The following is a 25,578-nucleotide window of genomic DNA, read 5'->3' on the forward strand; positions in this document are numbered from 1 at the left end:
CTGAAGACTAGCTTACTTTTGAGGCTACAGTCTGGCTTTTACATTTTAAGTTCCCTTCTAACCCAAAACATTCTATGGTTGTAATTCTTCTCAGGTTTCACATGCCATCTCTACAACTTGAAAGACAGATTTGGTAGACATATGCTCAATGTATATGACAAGACAATAGCATTGCCAACGATTCCTTCCACTCAAAGGCCTGCTGATTTATTTTTAGCCTTTCACTCAGGCTTCACAAAGCACTCATCCAAGAGGAAGATCTCCATTCATCTCTTTCTTTACCTGAGTGAGTTTAAACCCGTGCCATCTATCTCCCTGAAGATGAGCAGAGGGTTATTTTAGGGAAGAAACATCAATTAGTAAATACCAAAGCCTCCTCACAACTTTTTGGAGGGCACATTTCAATACCAAGAGAACTACTAGAGCTGATAATACGCACTTTTTTCAATTTCCTCATACTGGCCATCAAATTACTAATATATAGTTTGTCAGTACGATTTATGCATCAGAAGAAACACAAATTGGGGTCTTTACAGCCAATTTATTTCATCAGATAAAGTTATGAAGAATAATCAAATATCTGAAGTGGCAGATTCCCAGTGCCTCTGTTTATATAATGAGCATGTGAAAGTGCCTACACCCTTGAAAATAGCACAAGGACATCAGATACAAGAAAAAGGTTTATCATAATTCAATTCTGCATTATTTTGTAATGTCTATAATAAGCAATATCAGCTAAGACCATGGCTTCTACATGGATTTCTCACCAAGAAGAAAGAATTTGTGCCTGCACCTTTCTCTTCCCCATATAAATGAACTCTTAATCCCAGGCAAAATTATTCTGCCAATCAGATGATTGTACTAATGCACATGAACCAGTGAAACTACTAAGCCTTTGGATGCATGCATGCACATATATAAACACACTGAAGTTTTCCCCATGATCATATCAGACCCAATCCTTACTGGAGTATTATAGAACATACACCTGTTCATTTCTGAAGATGTAAAGTTATTGCCGTTAAGTGAACCATATAGCCCTATAAACAGACAAGGTCAAAATAAAGATTGTTTCTGAACCATTATTTTCATAGCTTTACTATCTCTACTACAATAAGATTTGAAAGTTTCATTTCAGACTGATAAATATATTGTTTTCTCTTTCAGGTAAGTAATTTAAAAGATTTACTTTTTTTTCCCTAGCCATGACTGGGAGAGGTGAAGAATAAACTTTTCCCAACAAATAATAATAATAAAAAAAAGGTTAACATGGGGAAACATTTAGATGAGCAGTATGACAGGTAAAATACTTCCGCAAGAGTAAATTTTCATTATACTTCAGCTTCTCAATTACAATACAGAAGAAAACCTAATATTTAGCCCAGCAGCTTACATGCAAACATATAGCCTAACTATTATGAGTGCAAACATACTGTAGGAGAGCAGAGTTACTTACTTGACGGTCCATGAGAGTCTCTGTTATCACCATGATGCTGTGTACACATACAATTGAAGAACGAGGAACAGCAAACATAAAAATCCAGGCCAGGAAGAAGCAAGTGCGCAAAAGCAGCAGCGGGAAAGAAGGACAATGAAAACAGTGTTAGTCCATAACTAAAATACGACATGCACCTCAATACCAAAGGCAAAGCCTCAAGAGACTTAGCAGTTCAGAAAAGTTGAAGCAACAAAACTGACAAATATGCTTACAGAGCAGCCATTATTAGAAGCCATCCTCATATATGGTTAGTAAACAGTAACTGCCCCAACTGCTAACTCCAAGTGGAACCCCTCTCTCCATCAGCGATTTAGTGCTCAAATGACTTGAGGCACAGTATATTTTAAGAAACGTTTAGCTGGAATGTTTTCAGAAGACAAAAGCTCTGAAAAAAGATGAAATAACACAAAATTTGTTTCCAAAACCACTCCCCTCTCAGACAGGTGTTTTGGAAAGACAACAACTCTTAAGTCATCAGTAATGTGCAAGCGCCCACTAATGCCAGATCTGAGCCTAACTGCTTTTGCACACAAACATGAACTTAGAAGGCACAGATTCAGTTCATTTGCAAACACAGGGAACATTTTAAATTGTTTAGAACGCAAGACAAGCGGTGGAGCTTAAAATTTAAGAGGACATTTTATATCAAACTATTTCCAAAGAATCAAGTTGTATAACAAATTATCTCTGCCCACTGAATGTATCAAATATAGGCACTACAGGTGAGTAATTATATAGTAACAGCATGACATTTGATCTGGAATCTTTTATGAATCATTGCTACCCAAGGTCACAATTGGGGTTAAGATCCCACTGTGTTCAGCGGTGTACTGATGTAAGGTAAATTCCATCTACATCTTAAAGGACTTCCTACTTTTGAAATCCACAAATAACAGAAAAGGAAGAGAAAACAAGCATACTGATCAGCATGAACATTTCCTCCCTAAAAACAAAATAAATCCAAACATCTTCTACACCCCAAATAAAAAACACCTGCTCCATAAAGGAAAGAAATCCTTGCCTTGTTTTAAAGAGGATCCAATCTTGCTTCTCTGTTATCAGGACTAAACAGCAGGGAACTTGAAAAATAAAAATCTTAGCAAGCAGGAGTCTTGTCTTACAATCCCGATCTCAAAACAGTGATTTTTATCCCTCATAGCTGCCTAGGGGTGTTAAATTGACAGTGCAATGTGCAAACGTAAAGTACTGCAACAAGAACACAGCAACTGCAATGCATATCATTGCAAAGGTGAGGAAACCCTTCTTTAATTATTCTGCACTTTCTGGAAAAGGCCTTGATTAAACAAGAGAAGCCGAAATAAATTATAGGTGCACTTGGTAAACAATTTTCCATCCCTGTCAGAGAGTAAATTTAAGTCAGACTGAAACACTGCTAAGGGAACTTATCAGACAGGTTCAGGTACTAGTACATGAAATGCACTCAAGAATTCAATGGTTTTCAAGACAAAGTGTTTCTTTTCAATGTACAGATAACACGCTACAGACTAGGAAACAATTTATGTTCAGACTGGAACTGTATTGCCCTACACTGGTTTTAGATTCAGGAGAACAGTGACTGACAAGAGACCAAGATAAAGGAGTCTGCAGTAATTGTACAGAGATCCAGCAACTGACTGAAGGGCTGAGAACACCACTATTCAGCACTAGTCTACTTTACTGCATGCTAAAAGTTGGAAAGCAAGAGAAGAGAACTGAAAAAAATAAATTGTTAACAGACATGCAGGATCAGAAGTTTCTGAGACTCGGACAGCATGTTCACTCACAGTGCATACTCACACGTAGGAGAAACAGAGTGAAAGAGCACCGCAGCAGGTCCTGTCTCACTGCCTGCCTCTCAAGCAGCCTTGACCAAGATACAACATGACACCACAGAGCAGGGCAACCTGTCACCTGAGACGATGCAGGGGCTTTTTATGTAAATATTTTAGCATGGCATGGTTAATCCTATGAACTGGTACAAACAGCTCCTATGCCAGAGGCTGAAACACAAGCCTCTCTAACTCTGTCCCTGATCTTCTCCAATAGACATTCTGTTTACACACCAAACTGCCTCCGTTGCTGGTCAACTCCCTCTCTTCATTAGAACTATTTGGGCCTGTGCATTTACCTAAAATCTGCAGAATATATATTTCTAAATACTGATGCAAGATTTTAAGATACTGAAATGAGACTATTTTAGCCAAAACGACCTCTTCATTTTCCAATAACCCACTGCATCTCTGTCATCTGCAATTCATAACACTGCAGACTAGGGATTCAAACCCCTAAGGGAACAAGCCATGACGGTGTTTCTACTTCAGTGTTTTCTCTGGAAAGAATGGCCTCAGGGCATTCCTGTCCATCACCTCCCACAGTTTTTATTCTAAATATACGAAATTAAGAGAAGCACACGCTTATTTCCAGAGACAGAGCCTATGTTTATTTTAACATTTATTTAACTGATGACTTTGCCTACAGATTACAGAACAAGTCCTTTGACAAGGGAGGTTCTCAACACAACATGACTGATTTAGCTCCTGCTGAGGCACATTTAGTTAAAAACATTGCTACCAAAATACACATAGCGTAGCCCTCCTCCCAGTAAAGTTTTAGATTAAGACTAAGGAATAAACCCAGCAATATAAACCATCACATGAGACAGCAGCCATAACTCTGTTTTCATACAAAAGCAGCACTGTGCTTCAGAAAAGCACTATTTTAGACATTGATTTCTCAGAAATAAAGCTTAAAACAACTGTTACTAAACCTAAAACTGTATCTGCCAACTTGTCCTATAAAACAAAATCCTTTTCCCATTGAAGATTAGGGTAAAAGCAAAAACATATGACATGTCTGATTCTCACACCACAAAAATTAAGATTTTTAAAAAGATTTACTAGGTCTACAATCTAAAACTACATCTAGATTCTTAATACAGTTTAAATGCGTGTTTTAAAGCCAAGTCAGAGTTTTCACCGTGCTGAAGACAGACGTCTCCTGAAGACAGTCTCTAATAGGTATCAATCACCAAGATTAATCATGTAACATTCAAATTCAGGACCACTAACCCAACCTGCAAAGCTGATCAGAAAAAAGGACCTCTATTCTATGCTCCAAGGAAAAAAGGTACTTTTATGTCTGCTGATGTACTTAGATAGCAAGGACTGATTGTATAGGTTGTATTAAAGGCAATGTAATTATGAAATACATGTTCTGACAAAAATCAGAGCTGACTAGAAAGTTTTCCTTTAAAAAGCATTTAGAAAAAGAATGGTTTACATCAGACATTCCCATGTAATGTCCTCAGTTCTGGGCCAGTGAGGCTTGTTTAAATTGAATCATTATTTTATAGAAAAATAGGCAAAAATTATTCTCAAACAAGAACTCAAACCAAAGGGTGTAGTACTTTGCATTGCTTTAATGGTGCTAGACTACAGAAATAGTTTGCTGAGCTGTCATAACATCTGCATTCAAGGACAGTATATATCAACCTAATTATTAGACAGGAAAAGCATTTCATGTAAGATATTTCTCCACACTCTGATTCTGGAAAGAAAAGTGTTGAGTTCTGTGATCTTCTTTTTTTTACTCCCATGAGCCAAAAAACACAGTAGAAAGCTGACACCTCTAAAATGGGCTTTTCCAGGTACCTTCTAGAAACCCCTTGAAGGACTTAACTGCGTCACAGAATGTTGAACCATGTTCTTCATGCATGTTTGCAACTCATGTATTCCAGAAATTTTAGCCAGACCAGTGGAACAAAACAAAAAAATAATCAGGTGGCAGCTAAGTCTGGAATACTGAAAAATCTCCAACACAACCTTTCAAAAGAATTCCAAATTCTGGGAAGCGTCAGGATTTGCAAACACTCAAGGTTTTCATAATCACTGGATCCAATTGCTCTTACAATATATGCCTTATTTTTCAGCTATATTTCAGTTTTAATTATTTACTATATCCTATACCCGGCCAAATATATTAGATTCCCAGATGAGCTTTCAGAAATGTTTTTAACAGCTGTAGTGCAATACACAAAACGTCACATTGTAACTGCAATTAAGACAATTGCCCCAGTAGATGGTATTTTGGTAAGAAATGCTTAGAGTAGCTAGTCACTGTATACCATCAGTTAAAGAAACTTATTCTGAGATGATAACTCAGGTCCCTAAGCACAGGGATGAAAGTCAAATCTACCCTTACCCTCAATATTCTTCTGAAGCAGACTTCACAAAACATATAGAGCCTCATTTCAAGACACCTTCTTAAAATCATGCTATTGTGAAGGTAGGCCACAAAACTAGCACATTTCATATTAAAGTTTTTTTGTAAATTGGTGGTACTTTTATTATTATTTTAGGAAACAAGGAGCACAGCAACTGAATTGACAGAAATTTTTAAATAAATATCTTATTGCACAGTTGACATATCATACTCACAGTATGTGGCACCTAGGATATACATGCATTGGCCCTGCCACAATCAATGAATTTGTTTATTACAGAAAAAAAGCACTGCAAAGTGGCTTGCCTTCAAATTCATCACTTAAGATAAAGACAGTAATAAAACACTTGATCGAATGAATAGCTCCATGCAGTAGCTGAACCATCACAAGTAACGTTTGTGACTATGAGGTTTTATAGAGCTTCACCTCAGTTACAGAAAAAAATACCACATTTTGCCTTTGGGAGGCAGTGCTTGTATCAGAAAGCAGCTCTGGAAACTGAAAAACATTTCCTGCTTCAGGTATTACAGTCCTGCCACATAACATAGCTTGTGGAAAAATTAAACTCTTAAACAATTTCAATGCTATGATGATAACAAAGTGTCATGGTACTCACTAGCCTTTCTTGGTTTTAAATTGTGCTTAGAAAGGAAAAGCTGGTAATTTCACTACCTCAGAAATTTTGTAATCAGCACAGATTATCAACTCTTCCACCTGAAATTATTCTGTTAACATATAATTATCATTCCCCTCCTGCTTTTCTGCTCCTCATTCCATCAAGAAATAGATTATTTTTTGCTTTACCCATAGTCACTAACTAGTAAAGTACCGATTAGGAAGACTGAGAGGAATACCTTTTTCTTTTGGGACACCAAGGATCAAACTCTAAGAACTAAATGTTCCTGGATATCCACCCCTCTTGCCATGAGAATCTAGTAAATGACAAATGACACTACATGATATTCCAAATGCATTCACCAGAAAAGTATTGATTCAAACTAAACTAGAACACATTCCAACCATTTAATCCTCTCCCTGAACCTTCACATTCATCTGATTAAATTACTCACTAAGAGTAATTTAGTGATTTAGTAATTTAGAAGCCAGATTTAAATTACTCACTAAATTTCTCTCAAATTCCCCATCAACCGGAATGGTCTCCATGTTGAAAAGGCCTGTTGTCTGTCTCTCCGTCAGTTAGAGTTCTTCCATCCTGCTATTCGAGATCCTGGAGAGGGAAAGAAAAATGCAAGAATTCAATTCTAATGGCTAAAATCTGTTCAAGAGCTGCAGTCTCTCCCTGTGTTTTAAGAGGGTAAATAGTCTGCTATTGTAAACTGAGCGTGTTACAGTTCCTTGTAAAACATACACATCACCCACAAAACCTAACTTTTTAAGAATAGAGAGGGTAGTTTCAAGTAAAATGGCCAAAACAAAAAGTACTCAGAGAGGCAAGCATTTACTTTTACAAATAAGGAAGAATTATGCTGAAAGAACACAAGCAACAAACAAACAAAACACACCCAAAAAACCCAAACAAAAAGAAACCCACAGTTTTTGCCTTGTATTTCCCCTTGTTCCAAAGTCCCTTGGCAGCACACCAACTGTTTGGGTACATAAAAGCTATTCTGGAGCAGTCAGAGTTTAGGGCTTCCCAGCACAACTCCAGAAACAGCCACATTTTGCTTTGTGGAACCAAGACACTGAAATCACATCATTGTGCAAGCCAGCATCCTCTGGGGCAGAGTGGGTGCTCAGCTGGCAGTCACCATATGCAGACAGAAAACAATGCCTTGTTCTCTATGTTCTCTAGACATATCGTATTTACTTTTTCTGCTAGAGAATGGAAACTACAATAAGCCTTAGTATACACACAACATTTGAAGCCACCAGTGAGACACAAAAATGGCCTGGAATCAAGCAAAACTTGGTGAGAAAAACACACTTTAACCACTCATTCACTTAGTGGGTTTCAGGAGGAAAGCAGATCAAACCAGGATGCCTCCAGAGATGTTGGAACTAGATGATCCTTTCCAACCTGAACTATTCTATGATGTGCATCCACAGCCCATTGCTCTGCTTCTCTCTCCAAAGCCCCCATCAACAAAACATCCAAGCAGATGAGAAGGCTGCAAGCTGACCTGTTCAAAACAGTAAAACCAGTATCCCACAGAGAGAAAACCCTGAGGTTCCACCCTCCACTCCACAGATCCAGTGTTTGATCACAGAATTAGCCCAAGGACGTTTCTGGGGTTTATTTTCTTTTGGTTTTGTCTTGGGTGGGGTGAGGGGGCAGGAAGCAGCTAAGTTACAAATCAAATTGTGAAACCAGCACTTGCTCAAGAGCAGGGGTAGCATGGGGATGGTGACTTTGCTTTTTAAGCAACAATGTTTGCATATTGTGATTAAAGTACACATCAAGCTATGGCTTTAGCTCAAGCTTTAGCAGGAACAGATTAATTGAGGACAGAGGGGTGAGGAGGCATCACAGCCCCTCCTGGGAGCCTGAGGAGCATCCTGGGTACAGGAGGATGCGAGAAGGGAAGGAGAGAACCAGGAGAAGACATAATATCTTGTGGTTCAAAGCCTGCCTCAGGAAATACACACGAAAACAAATGAAACACATGAAAACAAATCTCACTATAAATCTCACTATCAAATCTCACCTTTTGTTCAACTGTTGTCAATGTTTTTATTATCTTTTTTTGTTTGTTTGTTTTTATTAGGCAAATGTGTATTAGGCAAAACACATTAGAATTAAAAACTCCTTAGGAAGAACATACACTACTAACACACTATAGTAAGCTACCATACCACATGCCACTAAAACACGAAAGGAAGCATTAATAAAAAGTTTAATAAAAAGACTGTGCTAAAGAAACTGCATATGGTTCCTTATGACTCAGTTCAAAGAGCTGACAAGGATCTCACTCAAGTACCTGAGTAATTACCGAGGTAGCACATAACTGGGAAGCATATGGCTAGATGTTTCCATGTACATTAGACACAGTAGACATCTGGAGGGAAATGGCTGCAAGTGATTAATTTGCATTAATAAAATGAAAGATGGCATTACCACAGAAAGAGGACTTCACCCCAGAAGCTGTGATTCGCAGGGCAGCAGGCACTGCAACGCACGCCTTCCACACACCAATGTGGGGACGCAGAATTGGGTAATGACTTTTGGAGGCTGCTCCTTGTCATCTCTTCCCCCAACACCCATTTCAGGTTCTATTATTAACAGGCAATTCAGCAACACCAGCCTGCATAGATATTCAATTTACAGAAACACTAAACTCTCTTAAACAGGATGAAAAATGAGTGGCTTTGCAAACCGATGTATATGCTGATATTTAAAGCAGTTAGACAGCTTTTATAAATACACAAACTTGCAACCATCCTCAAGTTATCCAAATAAACAGGTCTTTCCTGAGACAGGAACATTCGCCCTAAAACAATTTCAAACCCATCTCTATTTTTAACATACGTTTTTTAAGTCTTGATTTTTGTTGTCAACACTCCTGGTGTATTCTGCTCTTCCGTTTGCTCACACAACCACAGCCGCTACATCCTTCCTTATCTCAGCCTCAAGAGTAGCATCATCAGACAGGTACCCTAATGTCTAATTCTTACTGTTCATGGTCACCAGTGGTCCCCAGGAAACTCATAATCCAGCAGGGTCCCAAGGATTGCAGAGAAGTTACATGGGAGAGGGAGGAAGTTCTCCCTGCTGTTCTCCCTGTCATATTTGAGCAGGCAGGCAGAGTAAAGCAGGTGCAGAAACAGTTAAGGGCTATCTTCCCCCACACTGTTTAGCTTATGAGTAAACAGCCAGCTTGGCTTATTTTTCTTGGCAAAACGAAGGCTGAAAGTGAACAACATTGCTCCTGAAATGCGCCAAAATAAACACCAAAGAACAAAAAGGGATCTCTCAGCAAAAGGACATTCGCCAAAAAGTCAAGTAAGTAGAACTTGGAGAACAGATTTATTTTGAAAATTACTTAATACTTCCAACCATCTGAGTCCAAAAGCTTTGAAACAACTTTCCTACCAATGTAGGAAAGGGAATTTGTTTGTAAATGCAGCCAGGTTATGACGAAGAGATTGCTTGAGCCATTGGTAGTTTTTGTAACAATCTGTTTTTCAGTTACTTGCACCTGAAGAATAGGAAAATCCTGCCTGGGTCTCCCAGTGAAAGCTGCTGCTCCACGTGAACAGGATCTTTTCTACCTTTACACATGCATATCCAAATGTCTTACGTGACTTCTTACCACTTCCCAACTCCCACCCATAAAACAAAACAAAAGAGTAATTTCAAAAGCCATAAAAGTATACCTCAGTAGTACAGCGTTACATAGTATTCTCTTAGGTATAGTAATGCAGGCTACAGAGCAAAAGCAGCACAAATCAGGTGCCTTGGCCGTGTCAGAAGTCTCTGGCAGCAAGCATTTGCTCCCACCTCAGTGAAGTGGATTTGGTGTGTTCTGTATCGACTTACAAATTCCGTATGTTAACCGGATTATAGGAGTGCTTATCATAGGGATATATTCATTTAACTGAATAAAGGGCTTTCCAGGAAAGACATTTATTTTTTTCTCCAGCTTAAGAAAAGCTCCTCACCAAATACTTAACTTATCCCAGGCATATTAGAGAGTTTAGTCCTACTCCATGACAGCAATACCCCTGTTGGAGGTACGTTTCTAACATTAAAACCCATCCTGGTTTCAGATGGGATAGAGTTAATTTTCTTTTTAGTAGCTGGTGCAGTGCTGTATTTTGGCTTTAGTCTGAGAACAATGCTGATAACACACTGATGTTTTAGTTAGATCAAGGGCTTTTCAGTCTCTCATGCTCTGCCAATGAGGAAGCAGATATAGGACGCCTGACCCAAACTAGCCAAAGGGGTATTCCATACCACAGCACGTCATGCCCAGTATAGAAACCAGGAGCAAGCTGGCCTGCAGCCATCAATCACTGTTCAGGCGGGGCATGGGTCAGCAGGTATTGTGCATCACTTATCCATCTTCACTTTTAGTCCTCTCTATCTCTCAATTTACATGGGTTTTTTTTTTTTTTTTCTTTCTCTTTTTTTCTCCATGAAGAGAGCACTCAGCCACTGGAATAATCTCCCCAGGGAAGCTGTGGATTCCCCAATGCTGGACAGCTTTACGATCCAGCTGGACAGGGTGCTGGGACATCTAGTCTAGGTCATGCTTTTCCTAGAAAGGTTGGACCAGATGAACCCTGAAGTCCCTTACAACCTGGTTTTCTACGATTTTACTTTATTTCTATTATCAAACTGTTCTTATCTCAAGCCACAGGCTTTACCCTATTTTTCCAATTCTTCTCCCCATCCTAGTGGGGTGGCAGGGAGAAGAGTGCTTAGTTGCTGTCTGAAGTTAAACTACAATAGTCTATTTTGGCACTCAACATGGGGCTCCAGGAATTTGAGATAAGGATAGTAATTGGGAGAGGTAAGAGGGGAAAAAAAGCAGGGACTGAACAATGTTAGAGAGTGGAATGATTATGGGAAATTCTGTTGCAACTGTGGTGACGGGATGAGGGGTGGAATGTGGGTGTAAACTCTCCACTTTTGTTTGGTGTAATTTTGATTTTGCTGTGGGGAATTCTTTTTTTGTTGATGTGAGTAAAGTTTGTGAAGATTGTGTGATGAACATGGATTTTTACGATAATTTTTAAATATATGACTCACAGAGGCAAGGGGTGAAATGTGTTTGGTTTACATGGCAAGGTTTTGGTAGAGGGAAGGCTTCTGTGAGAGGCTGCTAGAGGCTTCCCCCCACGTCCAACAGAGGCAATGCCTCCTGGCACCAAGGCCAAGCCCATCAGTGATGGTGATAGCGCCTCAGGGATAACATTTAAGAAGGGGAACAAAATCTGTTCAGGAGCAACTGCCCCCAGAGAGAGGAGTGAGAATATTTGGGAGCAACAGCTCTGCAGACACCCAGGTCAGTGCAGAAGGAGGAGAGGAAGTGCTGCTGGCACTGGAGCAGAGATCCCAGTGCAGCCCGTGGTGCAGCCCATGGTGAGGCAGGCTGTGCCCCTGCAGCCCAGGGAGGCCCATGGTGGAGCAGTGGGATGCCCAAAGGAGGCTGTGACCCCGTAGGAAGCCTGTGCTGGAGCAGGCTCCTGACAGGCCCTGTGGCCCCGTGGAGAGAGGAGCCCGCGCTGGAGCAGGTTTGCTGCAGGACTGGTGACCCCATGGGGGACCCATGCTGGAGCAGCCTGTTCCTGAAGGGCTGCACCCATGGAAGGGACCCACGCTGGAGCAGTGTGTGAAGAGCTGCAGCCCGTGGGAAGGACTGACGTTGGAGAAGTTACAGAATCATAGAATAGTTAGGATTGGAAAGGACCTTAAGACCATCTAGTTTCAACCCCCTGCCACGGGCTCATGAAGAACTGCAGCCCATGGGAAGGACTCACACTGGAGAAGTTCAGAGAGGACTGCCTTCTGTGGGAGGGACCCCACAATGGAGCAGGGGAAGAGTGTGAGGAGTCTTCCCCTGAGGAGGAAGGAGCAGCAGATAATGTGTGATGAACTGACCACAACCCTCATTCCCCACCCCCTGTGCCAGTCAGGAGGAGTCGTCAGAGAAATCACGAGTGAAGTTGAGCCCAGGAAGAAGGGAGAGGGAGCTAAGGTGTTTTTAAGATTTTGCTTTATTTCTCATTACCCCACTCTGATTTGATTGGCAATAAGTTAAAACTAATTTCCTCATGTCAAGTCTGTTTTGCCTGTGACAGTAACTGGTGAGTGATCTCTCCCTGTCTTTATCTCGACCCATGAGCCTTCTGTCATATTTTCTCTCCCCTGTCCAGCTGAGGAGGGAAGTGATAAAGTAAGCTTTAGTGGGCACCTGGCACCCAGCCAGGGTCAACCCACCACAGGACAAAACCATAATTCAGTTCACAGAAGGACTCTTCTTCTCCTTTTCCAACATAAGATTAGTTTTGGTTCAAACACTTCACTAAATTTGGAGACACTCATCGAATCTGCCTGTTCTCATGGCTGAGATGCTTGCTATGCTGCCCCCCACATGACTCCCTGAATTCCAGCCATGGTGCGGCCACAAAGTGAAAGAGGTAGAGATGACCCCTGAATCTAATATGTTTTCTGTTTAATCAATGGACTAAGTTACTTGAACACTTGCATACTGTATTATACAGGCAGGTTTTAGCTTTCTTCCTAAGTACTATCACCTATGGTCATTAGATATGGCATTTGCACTGTGATACTGTTTTGTGATCTGTTATAGTATCAGAGCACCCTCTTACACTCCAGCATCATACCTCAGAGGTAAGGAACAGCTTCACCTGTGACTTGCTAACAGGCTGCACCAAGCACACAGTGAACTGGCTACTGCATACTGATCTGGCCTTTCCAAAGGGGAAGCGTTCTCCAGGGCTCTGACCTCCAAACTGGCCTGCTAAGCTCTGCTGGATGCCTGCCTGCCTTCTTTCCCCAAGGCCTACAGTAATTTAATGCACTTAAATTGCCCAACACAGGTATCAGATAAGTGTATATTGTAAACTTCTTTAAAATAACACAGGCATAATACACTGACTTCAAAGATCAATTTCGCAACAAGCATGGGCGAGGCACACTAGGAGAAAAGATACCTAGTTGTTTTCATTGGGATCAAGAAGGGTAAAGATTCCCCTAGGCCCTTGCTGGAAAGCAGTCAGAACAGTACCATAGAAACGCTATTCCACAGGGAATCATAGAATGGTTGAGGTAGGAAAGGACCTCTGGAGGTCATCTTGTCCAACCCCTCTTCTACAAGAGGGCACCTAGAGACAACCTAGGTTGCTAGGGAGCAACCTGTGCCAGTGTTTGGTCACGCTCACAGTAAATAGTGTGTTTCCTGACACTCAGAGGGAACGTCCTGAGTTTCAGTCTGTACCCATTGCCTCCTGTCCCATCACTGGGCACCACTGGAAAGAGCCTGGCTCTGTCATCTTTACACCTTCCCCTCAGGTATTTATACACATTGATGAGACCCCCCTGAGCCCTCTCTTTTCCATGCTGAACAGTCCCAGCTCTCTTGACCTTTCTTCATATGACAGATGATCCATTCCCCAGATCATCTTCCTGGTCCTTCACTGGACTCTCTCCACTGTGTTCACGTCTCTCTTGCACTGGAACTGGACCAAGTACTCCGGGTGTGGCCTCACCAGCACGGAGCAGAGAGGAAGATCACTACCTTCAACCTGCTTGCAATGGTTTGCCTAATGCATCCAAGGATACCATCCATCTTCTCTGTGGCAAGGGCACGTTGCTGGCTCATGCTCAACTGGCTGCCTATCAGGATCACCAGGTGACCCCTAGGTAAGCAGTTCTCTGGTGTGGTTATCAGTACACTCAATAAGTTCAATAAGGTCTATAAGGAAGTTTAAGGTAATACTCTTGAGAAAAATATCTAAGTGCTAAAAGAAAAGAAGATCACAAGTTTAATAACAACTAAGAGTTAACAGGAATAGCATCAGGTTTAAGAGATTAAAAGAAATTTACATTCTAAATCTGACTTGGGTGATCAAACCAAGGCTCTCAAATGATCTAAGTGTCACTCAGCAGTCATATTCACTTTGCTCCATGCAGCAGGGGAGCAGCAATAGCACAGAAGGTAAAAAAAGTACATGTCTTACTTTCAAGGCTCTTTGAATCCAGTGCACCAGAGGAAGTGAAGTACAGCACCCTGGTTGTAGTGCGAGGTCACAGATCGTTTCTCTCGGTTAACAAGTCCACACACCAAGCACACTCCATCAACAAGTTACAGCTCTGGCCAGCTTCTTGCACATGACACAATGTCACTGCATGCCAAGGACCCCGTGTTTGTTGAGACCAGTTCCAAGAAAGCAGGAACTGAAGCAGAGTTACTGGCAAAAATGGAGTGGGGCCAACAGGGTGAAATGATTCAGCGACAGATCTGGTAAGCAAAGAAATCACAAGTTTTCCTTGAACTACGTATCTTGCACATGCTAACAAGAACTAGGAAGAAGTTTTGTTCTGCAATTCTAAAAGATAACTTTGAGAGCTGAGTAAATTTCTAGATTCGATGCCCTGTACTGTGAAGTCAGGCCAAATAGTAGAGTTACAAAACCAGTAATAATATTGGGGAAATCATAGATGATGAACTACATGGTTACACTAACTCTGAATTGCAGTGTTTGAATGCTCAAAAATTTGCTACAACTATAACCACATGAACGAGTGTACTGTGATCACTTAATGCTGTCAGCCACCAAATTCACCCCTATGAAATACTTCCTTCCACCCCAAGTTTCATCACCTGCCTTCCTCATTCCTCTATTTCTGGGTGGGGAAGAACACCACCAAACCACCTAAAAACCCAGGAAAGGTGAAGCGCTTAAGAACAAGACTTGAAAACATCTCTCATCTAGAAAAAACTTGGAAAGTAGAAGCATAGTCCAGATACCTCAGCTATCTTTTAAGAGTGACAGATGGCAATGACTGCCAAGAAAAGTACAGCAAACTCCTGAACACCCACTACAACTTGAATAATTACTACCTTAAACAGGTGTCTCACAGACAAACTTGTCCTGATAAAAATGGAGTACAGAAGAGGTGTAAGAGTCACCTTCAGGTACCAAAACCCAACATCCTCTAAAATCTCAAGTCCCAAGTATTCTGGAGCCCTTTGGCTATTGAAATGCACTTCAAAGCTCCCCAATCTGTCCCAGTCTTCATGATATATATTCTGCAAGACTGCTCCCATGACTCAAACGAGTTGTTGGTCTTGATGGTAAAATGCTAATTTCTTCACCTAAGAGTGTCTAGTTACCTGGAGCATTATCCACTTTGCCTCCACAAGCCAGTTTTACCCAGTGCTCAGTCTATTTTGTAGCATAAGAACAAGAGAGGCAATAATTATATTTTTTGCATTGAAGTTTGAACCAGACAGAACCTGAGTATTTTATGAAGCTCCATAAAAGATTTTACTACTTTTGCTTTGTTGTGATGAAGGAAAGAGGATTTAACCAAACCTTACCTCACACAATCTAGCACTTTATTTTTACATTTCAAGATACTGCAACACAAACCAGGAAAATAACCAAATGGATGACAAACCAACCTTACAGAACCTTACACAAGGTTAAATTTGTCAATAACAGCCTTCATTTGAAGAAAAACATGCACTCAAACCCAGTGGTTAGACATGTTGCAAACTGTTTTCCTTTCAGAACTCCACCCTGCAACTTAAAGGCACATTTGCTTTGTGGGCCTTGCATTTTTCCTGTCAAAAGATGACAGCCTAAGAAAGGTTTAAGAAAGCAACGTGACGAATCTAATAATTTAAAGTTGGGGAATCCTGGTCTTTCTTCTAACAGCATTAGAAGTTTTCTTTCACAACTGTAAAAGTACTAATAGCCTCCTCCTCCTCCATATATCTGGTCAACCAGTATCAGATATTTGGTATCACGTGAGCTCCAACACAGCCTTCCCAGAAAGTACAGTAACTAACCAAATCAGATACTGATCTTTACTTTTCTTGTATCTCTTAACCAGTAACTGTCAGTGTTTAACTGTAAGCTCCCTTGAGTACATGTCCTTTTGTACTGTATCTATATGTTACCAGGTTTAAGTTGATCCAAATATGACTAGGGTTCTCAAGTTCGAAGCAATATAAACAGTTAATGTTGAATAAAGAGTGTTGAAGGGGGAGAAAGTCATCTGAATGCACATCTACAGCAAAAAGGAGAAAACCAAATTCATGAAGTGAATAATATACCTCGAAAATGGAGTCAGTGCAAAGGACCCATTTTCCAAGTGGCAATTATACCTGGATTTTAATCTTTCCTTTCCACTGTGCATTTTGCTGCTCCTGAGAACTAAAAAGGATGGCCAACTCATTTTAAAATCAGCTGTAATACACCTTAAGAGCTCTTTTCAATTTTCATACCTGTTGAAAGGACGCTGAGGAGTGTGGCAGTCGGTTCTGTGCACTGGAGAAAAGCCATCTCAAAATATGACTTGGGCTACTCACTCACTAAGACCTGCCCAAGAACAATACTATGATTCAAATTCCAAGTATGATGCCATTCAACAGCATTCATTCAGAAATAACACTGGACTACAGGCTTCCAAAGGTCTAAAAGTGGAAACAGTCTTTTTGTTAGCAAGCACTGCTGAGGAATCGCATTCATGTAAAGACAGACAGACCATCTTTCCCCATCCAAAGCTCCCAAAGACCTGCCAGCACAGAATCACTTTTCTATACCCCAGTGGCTTAATTTCACCAAAGAAAGAACTGAGATTACCTCTCTGGGACTTACTAATGAGAACCAAGAACACACTTCACAGGGACTCAGCCAAGAGCATAACCACAATCCTAATTTCTGCTCTAACCCAAGATATATAAAATAGAGAAAAAAATCAATGCATGTTCTAAGATTAAAAGCATGAAAGAAGACTTAACAGCAACAGGCAAGTCTCAGTCGAGCTGTGCTTAGCTGTAATAGTGTTCTATTGTGTTTAAGAGGCTTTTATGAAATGAACTTTGAAGGATTCAAAGTGGGTATTTCAAACAGGAACTTAATGTTTGTTCTCATGTACGATTTCTTATCTTGGCAGCAGTGTCTCTTCTTGATATTAAAACAGAGCTGATGACATAAGAGATGCCCTTCATCTAGATTTCTTTTGGCTAGCGTTGAAAGGTAGTTTCCAAAATTTCAAGATACAGGATATCTGCATGAGAATTCAAGAACAAAAGGTCAGAGAAGCCTACCACAATAGGAAAAACCCCTAGAAATTCTAACTTAGAGCAGCAGCAGGTTCAAACAGGCAGCAATAGGATCTGGCTTACACATCATGGTTTATTAAAAAGATTTAGAAAGTCTAATTTAGAATTCCATTGTTTATGCCAAGTTTCAGGGTTGGTTTTTTTTTTCACTTTACTGCTTGCCTAATTAAAATAAGCTGATGAATTTAATTTCTGGATTTTTAGGTGCCAGTGCTATTCTATATGTTTGCAATTCATGATCTTTCATAGGGTTTTTTGGGTTTGGGGTTTTTTTTGTTTGTTTGTTTTGTTTTGTGGTGGTTTTTTTTTTGGGGGGGTGGTTCTTGGTTTTTTGTTTTGTTATTTTGGTTTAGGAGTTTTTGGGGGGTTATTAGGAGAAAGTATTTTTTTTGTGGGTTTTTTTTTGTTGTTTTGTGGTGGGGGGATTTAAGTCACAAATGAATATTTCAAATACCCTTGTACAGGCTTAACAAGGACTAGTGCTTTTAGCACCAAACATCCAAGCTTGTCTTCTGAGGCTACTGAGTAACTGCTGATCAACTTTGATTTGGAACTGCTGCAAGACTCTCACATTGCTTTTAGTTTCACAGGATGAAACAACAGCATTTAAACAATACAACCTGATCCACAGGAATTGTAAATTATTGTCATATTGCACACTTGGCAAGTGACCTAGAACTAAACCTCTTGCTTCCCCACCCATTTCTAATCAACAAATTACATGCTCCCCATGACATTTCTTTGGGTAAGGAGCAGCACCTAGCTTGCCACAACAAGCAGCTATGGAAGAAACAGAAGCATCATGAAGTGACAGCTTACCTGCTATTCACAGCCCTCAGAAATCAGTTCAATATTAGGCAACTGCTCACACTATTTGCAACAATAAGCGAGCGACTTATAGAAAAATATTTTTTGCTAGCTTTTCACAGATCAAAGCCAGCCCTCAAGCAAGGAGTTAAACATGTTTATTCCCAAAGCTACCCCATCTCTGAAGAGCAGAATGCTTTTTGCTCCTGGGAGGAGACACCAAAATTCCCCGTAGCAAGAACCACATATTATCAAGGAACATTTGATTTTTTGCTTCAGGGACCTATATAGAAGATACTAAATCCATTTGAGCAGAAAAGAAAGTATATGTCATGGTTGGGACGGTTTCTGTTCCTTGACTACCAGGGAGTGGCTGCAGTCACTTCATACAGCACAGGCAGGAAAACAAAGTCTTGACACTTCCTCAGAAGGTCTTTGAAATGCTTCAGAGAGGAAAAAAACCTAGTGTCCTGGACAAAGAATTATTCCATTCAGGGCCAAACACGTATTTAATGGAGAAGACACCTCCTCCTGTCCTTCCACCGGTCTATTCAAGTACTGGGAATTCTCTTTCCCATAAAACAAGTTAAAGGGGTTATCAGACAGCTTGAGCATGTGATTTAAGATCAATGCTACCCTCTCAGCTGTGCAATCACATAGGACTGTGTGATTTGAAGTTCTGACTCCTGCTTTCTTCCCCATCAACTTCCATCCATCCTCTCAGTACTCAGCTAGTTAAGTCAGAACTGCATGGTGCACGTTGTGAGGGACATCACACAGTTTGGAATCCCAGGGACAGAGAGAAGACAGACACAGACGCCTGGAAGGAAGGATGCAATGCTTGTGAGCTCCAGGAAATTCAGTTGGTGTTTTTACAATCAATAAGGGAAGGAATACTTACAAGAAAGAATGTATTTATTTTTTTAAAGAGAAAAACTACATCCTTCCCTTCACAGCATCACTTCATTCCAATGCCGTCACCAAAACTGACAAGAGTTATCAGTTTAATAGCATTTTATAGCTTACTTTCATATTTAAAATCACACACGATACAGAGGTAACATTAGTTTAACTACCAAGATAATATTAGCATAAAGCAATTCAATACCCTGTATCTCTGCCACAGCAGTTAACTAGACCTCCAAGTATCATGTTACACATTTTATTCCCTTGAAGGCAGCTTACGCATGTATTTCAAAGTCTAGCATTTAGGAAAAGAATGAAACACCAATTTCCATGCTTCACAGTGTAAATGGAGCTAGGCAGCAATAGCTCAGGTCTCCGAGCTGTAACTGAACAGAAATCTATATCCTAACCTACTTATAGCCAAGAGCCTGCCTCCTGGAGCACACCCCAACTCTGACACTCATTTTCACACACCGCTCTGGAGGTGTCAGGAGAAAGAAAACTGAATGTACCAGTTTAGATCTCCTGCAGGAGTAGCTGTAAGAAAAACTGGCACTACATGTTTCCAAGCATGTGCTATGCTAAAAGAGCAACTGGAGAAGTCTCCTGTCCTGTGTGTTCAATCCATTATTAATCAAGTGTCCAGAATGAACATCCAAAACCAGCGGTCCCAGATATAAACCACTGAACTTCAGGTACACTGTACTTAACCACTAGAAGCTTTAACTTCTCAATACTCCCATTTCTCCAAGAAGCAAAGCACATCTAATACCGATTTCAATGAAAGCAACAAGTGGGCAGAGCCTCTTAAATCTCAAGAACACCTATGCATGCCTAATCTTTCCTCTAAGAAAGGATTTTGTTCCCCATTTTGCGGCCCTCAAAAGAATTCAGAGAAGGATGAGCTGTTCTCTCCTCCCCATGATCACAACTTGAGAAAAAAATATAAGCCAGCAGTACTTTATGCAATGGCACATTTTACACTCCCATGATAGCTTTTAAAAAGTCTCTGACATCCATTAACTTAGGCCTTTGTATATCCAGATTGTCTGCGGCTCTCACGGAATATGAAATTAACACCTAGTAACTCTAGGAGTGCTATTAACTTCATAAAATTTCAGATTTGAAGTGAATAGCCACTCGGATATTTCAATGCCATTTATAAGCACCAAGCTATAAAATAACCGAGCAGCTTATCCATCAAAACCACATAACCAAGATAAGCACATCAGCATTCCAGTTACATCATGAAGTAATAAGATGATTTCCCTCCAGGCAAGTTGATAAGTTATAATTAACCTTCATAACCCTGTCTTTGGCCTTGAACATTAAAGCTGAATTCAGCTTGGAAATCCATTAAAATGCTAAGCAGTCTATCCACTTGGGGACTGGAGAATGGCATACTGCATTCAATCAAAAAAAAAGCAAAGCACAATTGTCTCCTTAGACACCTTCAAGGATCTGTTGTTTTGCTAAAAATCGTAAATCATAAATAAATCACTTTTTAACAAGAACTCAAGAATTCTTCAATTCTCCATGAAGACCCTGAAACATTTAAGGTTGATGAAGGGAACTCTGATCCTGGCAAAATTGAAGATTTAACATAGAAAAATAGGCATAGAAACAAAAGATAAAGGTGAGCTAGGTGGTCTATGAGGTTTGATTTTACCTTTTCATGCTTATCTGTAACAATAGATATTAACTGTATCAATATGGGCCAGAACTCATTCTCAGCTTCCACAGCACAGTTCACATTCACAGAGCTAAATTTCGTTCTCCTCCATCAAGGTACATTGATTCATCCTGCCTTTTGGATTGGCTATTGACAAGGAAAGCTACTTAAAATTTATGTTGCCAAACCTGCTTTTTCTATGGTTACCATTTTTAAATTAGCAGAACAATTAGATGGCAGAGAGACCTGGAATTTTCATTTCTCTAACTGCTTCTTTCCTAGGCTTTTCCTAGTGAAGAGCATGGACAATCCTGGGCTACAATACTTACTTGCAAGGTAAGGCTTCAGACTGACCTCACAGCCAAGGAAAAGCCTACATATTGAAAGCTTCATTAAAAAAAAATAAATATATAAAAGGCACATTTGAGAGCGTCCTTGAAAATCCCTCTGTAAATTCAACTGGCTTTAAAATAATAGGAAACACCACAAAACTACAAGCCATTGTCCATGTTTAAAGGTATCTCTAAGAGCGGCAGCATTCCAGTTTAGACACACAAATGCTCTAAAATGATCAAAAGTGGTTCTGAACTTTTAAAACGCTTTGTTGAATATTCTATTTTTCTTCCTTGTTGAGACAAAAGCATTTTTAGCAACTTTACAATAGGCATCACACTTCCTCTTACAAAAGAAAAGTCCATGTTGACCTGCCATGAAATTCAGATGCTTGTGGATCTCTAGCTGATTATGAGCTTTCTTTTCAACCCTTTGGTTTTGTTGCAGCTGAAGCAATCACTGTTATTCTATTATCACACCACAAATAATGAAGGAAATAGAAGATTATAGTCACATCCCTAAATAATGAAAGGAACAAAAGACTGTAGTAGACCAATGTCCAGCCACTTACAAGAGCTCTTCAGAGTATGCAGACTCTCAACAAGAGCTATTTTGCATGACAAATACTGTCACAGGTCCAGACCAAAAGGCAGCTGCAGGTTTGCTTTAAAGTAAACTACTATCGTCCCTGGCTTCCACACTTTCCCATTTAGCTTGAAATTCATATTATACTAACAGATTAAGCCAGGTACAAAACTCTGCTCTTTTAATACTATTATAAATTTCCCATGCCATTCTGTATAGGAGGCTATTGCCTCCTGACAACAAAAGAAAAATCTGGATCTCTTTCTAGCTTCTTGTTGCATCTATTCATTCACATTAATCATCATTATTTTTGTTTAGTGTCAGAGCAAATAAATTCATGGGGTTTTTTTCCAGTTAAAACACTAAGCAGAAACATAACTTTTCAACACAAAAGGAAATGTAGGTAAAGAAATTTCTGATTCTCTAGTGAATCTGAGCTGATTATCATCATTCTACTCAGTTTTAACATCAGAATTCTGATTCCAGTGATCTGTGTGTTATATCTTAGCATAATTTCAGTCATTCACTTCTGGGTTCAGTGGCATTAATTTTTTTATGTATTTTTTTAAGTTTCTTTTCAAATATACACAGTATATCTGCTCAGCAAGCACCTATTGAGGTATTTAGACAACCCTGAATTAGCCATGCATTTTGAAAACAGTCCCTTTATGAAGAAGCTGAAAGTCAGTATCATCTTCATGTCAAGTTAAGATGTATTTCAAGCATTTAACTCCTGTAAGGAGTTATATAGATTGCCATCAAGTTAACCTTGACAGCTCGTACACGTAGTTGTGCTGTAGATGGCAGTATTTTACACAGCTCACCTCCCTACCTTAACCTGGGGCTAAGGAGCACAATACACAGAATATACTGCAATGTTCCTGCAAGAACCTTCAGTGCAAGTACTTGCAGAACATACCGTACGTAGCAAGAAAGTAAGCAAGATGCATTAATTTTAAAACAAAATCTTGGTGCCTTCTCAGATGACTAATGACATGTACTATAATAGCAATTAAACATAATTTTAAGTTCCTGCAGATGAGGTAACGTCCTTAAAACAGAGACCCATAATAAACTGTTTTTGCGTATGCGATTTGAACACACTCAGACAGCCTAGAAAATACTGGACTGCATAGCAAACATCTGAATTTCACACTAATCTCTCCAACTCCTTCAAGATGGCTCTAGCCTGTTAGCAACACACTTTCCATGCAGAACCTCCCAAAAGCAGTCACTTTGTCTGAAAGGTGACTTTGTTCACTTCATGACACACATAGCATGAGCTTCACAAAAATGCACCACTGCTCATTCCTGGAAAACAAAAGTGACACGCATTCAGGTGTATACCTATAAAATTTCAGGAAGAAAGGGAAATAACTGGAGTTCTTTGAAAAAAGCAAAGTATGCTATTCCCACTGCTACAACTCCTACAGATGTGCTGCACATGTCAGAAACAGATTGAATGAAGAGCACAACTATGAAAATCCCATGCCACCATCATGGTGGGTTCATAATTATTTCATAATGGGTAGAAAAGTGGCCCGATCACTAGCAAGTCAATAGTTTTAGAAACCAGCTTGACAGCAATTTCAATGATTCCCCAGCTAAAAACTCTCTCATAGCTGCCAGCCTCATTATGCACCTCAAGCAAAGCACACAAACACTAGCTCAAACAGGTTCTCCCAGCACATGAGCACGCAAGCTTTTCATGATGTTCAAGACTAACATTTCCATTTCCTATGAGGAAGGACAGCCTTGCTTCTCTTAAAAACAAAATTCTTGTTTTTGCTACTCAGCAAAACGTTTGCTGGGAACTACACGAGGTATGAGACATCAGAAACGGCGATGGAGGAGCAGAAGTCAAGACACAGTAACATGGCATCTTCGTTAAGTCTGCGAAGATAACAAAGTCCAAGGCTGCAATGGAGAGCAGACTGATATCACTGCATTCCACCAGAGTATCAGCAGTAGGGCTCCTACCAGTGTTGGTCCTAGCAAATAAATTTATGCTGATAACAACCTCCCTGGACACAGTACTGGGAGGAGTGGAGCATTACTCTTTTTGTTTGTACAGTTTATGCTTGTAGCAATTTGTTTGGGGAGGGAGGAGACACTTGCTGACATACCTTGTTCTGCAGCTTCTACCACACTGCTACAATAGCACAATCGCTGCAAGTTAAGCACCAAAGATTGCTGTGCACAGGATTCAAGCAGGGACATTGAAAACTGCACAACAGCAAAATGTGTGTGTATGTTGGCATGCTCAAACCAGTGAACACCTGTATTTTTCTCAGGAGGAAAAAAAGGCAGAACAGAGAAGAATGTGACTACATTTCTGAGCTGCTAAAGCAGGTAGGACAGCAGCCAAGAAGAAAAATAAATATGCTACCATATGCTTAAGTGAAAGAAGAAAAGAGGTGCACGGGATTTGAGATAAAACTATTATGGACATGGAAGAAGATAAGGCAAGTGATGTTAAACAACATGGTTATCCAAGCAGAAACCCGAGAATAAAGCTGAGCTGGAGGAAAGGCACTTAAAAGTGTCAGACAGTTATAACTGAAACAGTTAATGCCACAAAGCAATGGTTGAAAAGATGGCTACATCAGGACAAACATGGATTTATTTTTTTTAATCTATTTTTAAGACATAGAATAAACTTCAAGCAAACATGATCCTGTAATAAGACAGAAAATAAGCCCACCAGAGATAAGTAAGCTTTCATTCAATACAGATGGCAACAGCAACTTTGACTCACAACAGGGTAGACCCTGAGTGAAGTTGGAAAACTGTCTCTACCATACCTGTAAGTGGTAACGGAAAAGCCCCATCATCTCTTCTTCTCCTCCTCCAAGACTCAATTTCTGGGATTCTTGACGCTGGAGAAGGGGCTGAAGATGCAGTGGGGGCTTTCAGATTGCAAGTTAAAACCCTGACAACACACACAGACATGCACACCTTCCTTCACTCAGGTCTTTTCACAAGTTTTCACCAACATGAAACTCATTTAGCAATTGCTTTTCCTACTCCAGAATTTCCATTATCTGGGCTGTCCTCCTACAGAACACACAGCGCAGGCTGTAGAAGGTCAGCTATAAGTCACAAAAACACCAGCTGCTCCCTGACAAAACAAAAACCATGAAGAAACAAAACCCAACCAAAACACACCTCTCTTCCTTCCCTCCATCCAAGAGTTCACAGCCAAAGGCTCAAATTCAAACACCATCTTTATCAAGGCACTATATTCAGAAAATCACAGAACCATACCACGAGTCAAGAGCTTGCTTCTCCAACACTTTCCCTGACACCTTAAAGCAGTATGAATCACAACAGATGCTACTCATTTTGCGAGAAAGACTACCCAAGCTTCTTAAGTCTGCATTTTTAAGACACAAATATCCACTAAGCAAGCAGCTCAGCTTTTAATCACCTACAAGAAACCATCAGTCAAAAAAACCCCAAACCAAACAACCACTAAACTGATGAAATTAACTCTGGAAAAGTATTTTTCTAAACCCACAAAAATGTCTACAAAATGCTTACAACAAATAACAATCCAGACTTACCTGCAAGCTCTCAGGCATTGTTCAGCTATCACTTCTGGACACTGTACACTGAGGGTAGTGCCAGGTCTGTGTCACTCTACTTTCCCTCTCCTCTACCGTGCCTGTCAGCACAAATGCTCTTGTACATATGAAATCCACAAAAGGTTGACTCCAGGCAGTGTTCCATAGGCAGAATTTTTAAAAAAAAGTTAAGAACTCATTGTGTT

At 40.2% G+C, this 25,578-nt stretch overlaps 1 protein-coding gene across 5 annotated transcripts in view; it reads right to left on the reverse strand.

The window, feature by feature from the left end:
* OSBPL8 (oxysterol binding protein like 8) overlaps positions 1-25,578 on the reverse strand; it is a 98,775-nt gene that overhangs the window by 61,590 nt on the left and 11,607 nt on the right. For 3 of the 5 annotated variants that reach the window (XM_030478063.1, XM_030478065.1, XM_030478064.1), the window contains exons 2-3: positions 6,843-6,948; positions 1,457-1,493 (exon numbers count right to left, since the gene is read on the reverse strand). In XM_030478063.1, coding sequence (XP_030333923.1) covers positions 1,457-1,493; positions 6,843-6,884 — 79 coding nt within the window. In that variant the 5' untranslated portion in view covers positions 6,885-6,948. The remainder of the gene's footprint in view (positions 1-1,456; positions 1,494-6,842; positions 6,949-25,578) is intronic. The other 2 variants (XM_030478068.1, XM_030478067.1) reach the window with 1 other exon arrangement.

This window comes from Strigops habroptila, chromosome 3, assembly GCF_004027225.2.
Source record: "Strigops habroptila isolate Jane chromosome 3, bStrHab1.2.pri, whole genome shotgun sequence".
Classification (NCBI taxonomy): Eukaryota; Metazoa; Chordata; class Aves; order Psittaciformes; family Psittacidae; genus Strigops; species Strigops habroptila.